Source organism: Sorghum bicolor, chromosome 6, assembly GCF_000003195.3.
Source record: "Sorghum bicolor cultivar BTx623 chromosome 6, Sorghum_bicolor_NCBIv3, whole genome shotgun sequence".
Lineage (NCBI taxonomy): Eukaryota > Viridiplantae > Streptophyta > Magnoliopsida > Poales > Poaceae > Sorghum > Sorghum bicolor.
The window spans coordinates 47,005,948-47,012,206 of NC_012875.2; the positions used below are offsets into that span (position 1 = coordinate 47,005,948).

The following is a 6,259-nucleotide window of genomic DNA, read 5'->3' on the forward strand; positions in this document are numbered from 1 at the left end:
TGGCACCTTCAAAGACGCTGTCACCACAAATTTGTTCTTCATTTCAAACTTTTTCATCAACCCATGGTCGTATCGTATAAGATAGCTTCATTTGTTCAAAAACAAAGTGTATCTAGATATTTTAAAACAGAACATAAGAAAGAGTATAAAAGACGTGTGAACCATGCATGGCTTATTTCATAAGCAGTTTAAATCCTGTGTATATAGAACAATCAGTAGCTTGATCGACTGGGGATTGCTTGGGCTCTGTTCACTTATTTTTTGTTTTTCTTTATAACGATAAATCAGCGAACAATATCACTTTTTCCACCAAATTTGTACGTTTATTTAATGCAAAATTTTGAGTTCGTACACTTGGTTCTGTAAACAAGAGGCGTCGTCGACGTGCCGACGAATGACTGTAACTTAACAAGACCTATAATATGTTACGTGAAATTCAGTGTGGTTCTGATTCTGAATTTGCTTTGGATTCCCTGACCATGTCCGTGAAAGTCTAAGTGGTCTACGTGCATTGCAAAAGGAATCAACGTGATGAAGCATTGTCACCACTATAGTTGCATTCACCCATGCATCTATCCATATATGGTGCGTGGTTCACAAAGGTGATGGGTTAAAATTAATTCCTTCATTTATGTGGTTGTACATTTGCATCTAGCTGCTGTCACGTCCTCTTTCTGTCTCAAAAAAGAATGAAAAACTCACTTAACTATTTCCTATCAATCTTACAAAACTTAAGATTATTCAACTCTTCAGCAAGCAAGATTTAGATTCGCTTTTTTGACAGAGTACACCACAATTCGTTTCATCGATTTTTAGATACTTTTAGAACAGCCGTTCGAATGACAGTGGATTGAAGAGCTCGGTATATATATGGGACTCACAAACATTATTTCTAGCAACAGCCGAGCAATATATGCACTTTGTTTGAGTTTTGTTGCGTGGATTTACATATCTGCTCGTGCTTATTGTCTGATCGATTTAATTAATTAAAACTGATGCGAATAATGGGAAATTGACGTGCAACTTGTTGGCGAGTGGCACAACTGAAGTGATTACCCCTATCACCATATATAATCGAGTCCCAATCACCTTGAAGGTGATTGCTGCGCTCAAGGGAGACACAAGACGACATGGAAAAAATTGGAAAAAGTCTACATAACTCCAAAAACTATCTATGGTGGAATACTTCACCTCCCAAACTATAAAACTGGATATTCTACCCCCTGAACTTTCAAAACCGGTCAAATAACCTCCTCGAGTGGTTTTAGAGGGTGGTTTTGTCTTTTTCTTTTTTATTTATTTTCACTGGATCTTTGAAAAATCATAATAAATCACAGAAAAATCATAAAATAAAAAATTTAATTTTGTTGGACTTCTGATGAGTAGATCTACATAGTGGATATATAATATGATATACTTTAGTACAAGTTTTTTCTGTAGCTTTAAATCTATGTTTTTCTATAATTAATTAGAATAATTCATATATGTAGTTCCTATGGTCCAATTGTGGTAAAATTTTTATGGTAGACTCATTATTGTATGCTTGAACAATGGTAAAAATTTCATACTCATTGGATCATATATAACTTAGTTATAGATAAAGCATAGATTTAACAAGAATAAAGCTAAATAAATCTATAACTAAATTATACTTGATCCAATGGATACGAAACGTTTACCATAGTTCAAGCATATAATAATGAGCCCACCACAAAAAATTTACCACAATTGAACCATAGGAACTACATATATGAATTATTCTTTTTAATTATAGAAAAACATAGATTTAAATCTACAACAAAAACTTTGTACTAAAGTATACTATATTATATATTCATTGTGTAGATCTACTCATCACAAGTCCAACAAAATTAAATTTTTCATTTTATGATGTTTCTGTGATTTATTATGATTTTTCAAAGATTCAGCAAAAATAAATAGAAAAGAAAAAGACAAAACCACCCTCTAAAACCACTTTAGGGGGTTATTTGACCGGTTTTTAAAGTTTAGAGGGTAGAATATCCGGTTTTATACTTTGGGGATGAAGTATTCCACCTTAGATAGTTTGGGGGGTTATGTAGACTTTTTCCAAAAAAAAATTCAGAAAAACAAAAGAAAGAATCTAGCTAGGGTTCCCTCAGTTCGACATGCATGATTATTCATCGGATAATATATATAACTTGGAGTTGGAATAATGTGTGACTTCGACGACTTGTATCGCATTGCATACCTAGTTTTTTACGAGTAATTAACTATGAGCATCTTCGAGTAACTGTGTGATCGAGCATCTTCGAGTAACTGTGTGATCGAGCATCTTCAAGTACTCTTGTACTTTCTTGTCACATCCAATATTTGACACTGATTTAGAGTATTAAATATAAACTAATTATAGAGTTAATTGCATAGAGTGAGACTAATTTATAAAATAAATCTATTAAACCTAATTAATTCATGATTTGATAATATGGTCCTACATAAACATGTGCTTATGATAGATTAATTAAAAATTAATAGATTCATCTTACAAATTAGTCATAGCTTATATAATTTGTTTTGTTATTAGTGGTCTTGTTCGTTTGGCAGAAAAGTCATCGCAATAAGTACTATTCGTTGATTTGTTGTGAGAAAAAAAATATTGTTAAATGACTGGCAAATCCGGCTCGCATAAACTCAAGCGAACAAGACGAGTATCCAAACAACTGATGTGATGCCCTATTCAGAAGTCACAAGTTAGTGTATTACCGTTGTGTTTGGGGTAGCTTGTGTATCCACTTTTAGGGAGAAAAAAGCGATTCTCGTCCCTAAACATATTGTTTTAGAGTAGATTCTCGTCATTGTGTGGCGAACACGTATCCCACGATATAATGTAAAAAGGGGCGTTTTTCCTTATCATGGTTCTTCTCTGTCTTTTTCCCATCACGGTCCAAATTCTCCCTCTTCGTGCTCCTCCCAATGTCGAGCTCTTCCTTCACATCGACTCTGAGCTCCGTCCTCTATGCGATACTCCTCCTCCCCGCACTCCTTTGCGCTGCCGCCACTAGTCTTGAACTCCCTCTACGTCGTCGCCAAGTCTTCTCTCCTCACACTCTACATCTACGTCGCGTCGATCGCCCCCATCCCCACGCCGATGGCATTGGAGCGTGTGATGGTGGACGGCATGCCGGCGTGGAAGCACGCGGTGGTGAGATACGGGAGCACATGGAGGTGGGGTAGACAAGGAGCACGGTGAGTAGGACTCAGTGGAGAGGAGGAGGCGGGCTAGATGAGCTCGAGCAGCACGTAGGCGACGCTGTAGGAAATGGAGAGCATGTAAAAACCTAAAACCTATTTAGGAAATGCCAAGAGAACCAATTCTAACATTAGAACTATACACCAAAAAAGCAAATAACAGAAAGGTATACATGTAAAAAACCTAAAATGTATGGAGGCTATAAAAGGAGCATCAATTTCTGTACTCGTCATTACGTACTTTACCTTTGCAATTTCAATCTCCTCTAAGAGCCTGGAAAATCCATACAGGACACGTGGGCACGCCGGCCTCCTGCCGAGCTTAGGCGTCTTAATAAGAGTCTATGTTACACGGATACGGATACGCGTTTCGGTATCGGAAGGATACGGATACGCGGATACGTCAATTTCCTGAAAAAACCGATACGTGGATACGTTTAATAATTAAAAAAATAAAAATAAATAAATATAATGCAGGTCTAAATTTAAAGCTGATAGCAATAAAGTTGATAGCAATATATGGTCGCAAGTACTATTATTACATAACAATATGTCTCAAATATAGACATATAGTAGTCTCAATTCTCAAATTTAAGAAACTAATAGAAGGCTTCAGGCTTGCAATTTATTCAGCCTACATGCAACATTGCAGCAGCCAGCAAGACAGCAGCAAGCCAGCAAGGTCTTATTCCCTACTCAGTTGTCCCATTGTCATCCACTACATCATGCTGCTCGTGCTCAGCATCCAAACCAAAAGTCATAGCTTGCAATTCTGGTTCATCAAGGGACAGGTCAGCCACTTCAAGAATGCCAATACCACCAAGTGAATCAAAAGAGTCCCCTCCTACATCCCACATCCTTGTCTCTCCTGTCTTGTATGCATCACTTCTTCTAGATAGATGCCTCAGATTTGTGTGCACAAAGACCAGATCTTCAGCACGCTCTGGAGTTAAAGCATTTCTCTTCACACTATGGATAAAGCTGTAGGTGCTCCAATTTCTTTCACAGCAAGAAGATGAGGCTGGTTGACTAAGCAATTTCATGGCCAAACTCATCAACATGGCTGCTCCTTGTCCATGATTTGTCCACCAAGTCATAGGGGAAACAGCCCATCTATCATGGATTGAGTCAGGATCATTAAACTCTTCAGAACAACTAGAGAACTTTGCATACTCATCTTTTACTTTTGCTAAGTCTTCTGGATTGGGAAAGAACTTCTTGAAGCAAACCATCCTCATTTTTGACACCTCTTTATCCTTGTGGGGTGGTTCACGGCCAACACCTTCTTCAAGCCACTTTTTGCTATAATATCTGCAGTAGTCAATTTGACTTTATGATTTAGTCAATGGAAGAATATGAATGACACAAGTGACATGTCAATTTTTACCTTGGATTAAGTGAATGAGCTAAACAATGAAGTGGATTATTTCTGCTGCTAGCAAAGGCAAAAGCTTCTCGAAGATATGGATTTCTCAAAAAATTGAAAGAAACCCCTCCAGAATAAATTGCTCTACTGATCAAAGCATCCAAGTGATTACGGTCTTCCGCTCTCCAAGCTTTTTCCAATGCAGAAGTAGGCCCCCTCTTAGACCTCTTGTTGGTGTCATCGGTATTGCTCGAGGAAGGAGCAGTAGGTAGTGAAACCATTCTGGACCTGGATTTTTCCACCAGATTCTTGCACCTTTCAATTTCCTTTCTCATTGCACTCAGCATTTCATATGTGACATTAGGACATTTACCTATTCCCTTTCCTGAAATCTGCAGCAAATGAGCCTCAACTCTAGTGTAACTACTCAGTTTTTGCATTGGACAGTACTTGCAGCGCCACATAGCATTTCCTCCACCAGCTTTAGGCTTCTCCAGAATAATCACATGATCCCAAAGTGGAGCCTTAATGTCTGTTGGCTGTGTGGCTGCAGATCCTACACTACCAGTACCACTAGCACTAGCACCACTCAAATTGGGAGACGCCATCTACAATAATCAAGCAATAGGAATCACTAACTCTAGCTCCACTACTGAAATAGAACAGATCGAGAATGGGGAAGGGGATTCACTCACTCACTGGAGGTCGACCCCGATCCGGCAGGCTCAGGCTGGAGACTTGGCGTTGGCGATGGCGACTGGCGAGTGGCGAGCAGGGGCGGACGGGCGGACAGTGCTCGCCTGCTCGGACGGGTGCTCGCCTGCTCGGGCGGACAGGGGCGACTGGCGAGTGACGAGTGGATAAGTGTTTGACTGGGCTCTTGTTGGGCTGGGCCGTATCCACCAAAGCAGATACGCGAATCCTGGAACAGATACGTATCGGCCCAGCGTATCCGTTTTTTTTAAAATAATTAAAATTCGGATACTTCGCGGATACGTATCGGTGGCGTATCGGATACGTATCCGTGTCCGATACGTATCGGATACGCGATACGGTCATATTCTGAAGTATCCGTGTAACGTAGATAAGAGTAAACACCAATTCAATAGCCGGTGTGTTGGAGGTGCAGAGGTCTGATTTGGACCTCAGCCTTGTCCATTGGAAGTTCTATGCAAAGCTGTAAGAACACTTTAGTGTGAAGAAACATGCCTTTAATAATGTACTAAAAAAGGATATCCTTCAAAAAAAATATCCTACTACTACACAAGCAGAATTTTATATGGAACTAATCTTTGAGCTGATCTAAAATCAAATAGTCCATATACTTACTCCAAAACAAGCAGGATTCAATAGTAACTTTTATTTTGGTTTCAGTCAAAATTTACACAACCACAGAATAAAATATCTACGTTCTATATATGAAGGGAACCAAACTTGTAATCAGACACTAACGCTCAATTGAGTGGGAAAATTTCACTTCAAGCTCACAATTAAAATTGGATCCTGAGTTCCTGACCAGAGTAAAAAAACCTGTAAATCAATTTTCATGTAATTAACTGGAGTTGCATACCTATTGCACTGACTTAGGTGATCATCTAAAATGCCAAAAAATATATTCACACGAAGCATATCATTTTTAGAATCCATAAGCAGAGTTCTGGAAGG

At 38.8% G+C, this 6,259-nt stretch overlaps 1 protein-coding gene and 1 long non-coding RNA gene across 2 annotated transcripts; both read right to left on the reverse strand.

Moving 5' to 3' along the window:
- Nucleotides 2,863-3,562, reverse strand: LOC110436139. The gene is made up of 2 exons (XR_002453840.1): nt 3,475-3,562; nt 2,863-3,324 (listed from the first exon to the last, which is right to left on the reverse strand). It is a non-coding gene; the product is annotated as an uncharacterized LOC110436139 (long non-coding RNA).
- LOC8057440 lies at nt 3,713-5,424 on the reverse strand. Its single transcript, XM_002447886.2, has 3 exons — nt 5,290-5,424; nt 4,616-5,202; nt 3,713-4,539 (listed from the first exon to the last, which is right to left on the reverse strand). Exons 2-3 carry the CDS (start codon nt 5,200-5,202, stop codon nt 3,921-3,923), a joined length of 1,206 nt encoding a protein of 401 aa, XP_002447931.2. The 5' UTR covers nt 5,290-5,424; the 3' UTR covers nt 3,713-3,920.

What these genes read in the sequence shown, in the direction of transcription:
- LOC8057440 (XM_002447886.2), bottom strand. Translation starts at nt 5,202, where the DNA reads ATGGCGTCTCCCAATTTGAGTGGTGCTAGTGCTAGTGGTACTGGTAGT. An exon ending in GCTCATTCACTTAATCCAAG is followed by an intron (nt 4,540 to 4,615) that starts GTAAAAATTGAC and finishes TGACTACTGCAG; the next exon opens with ATATTATAGCAAAAAGTGGC.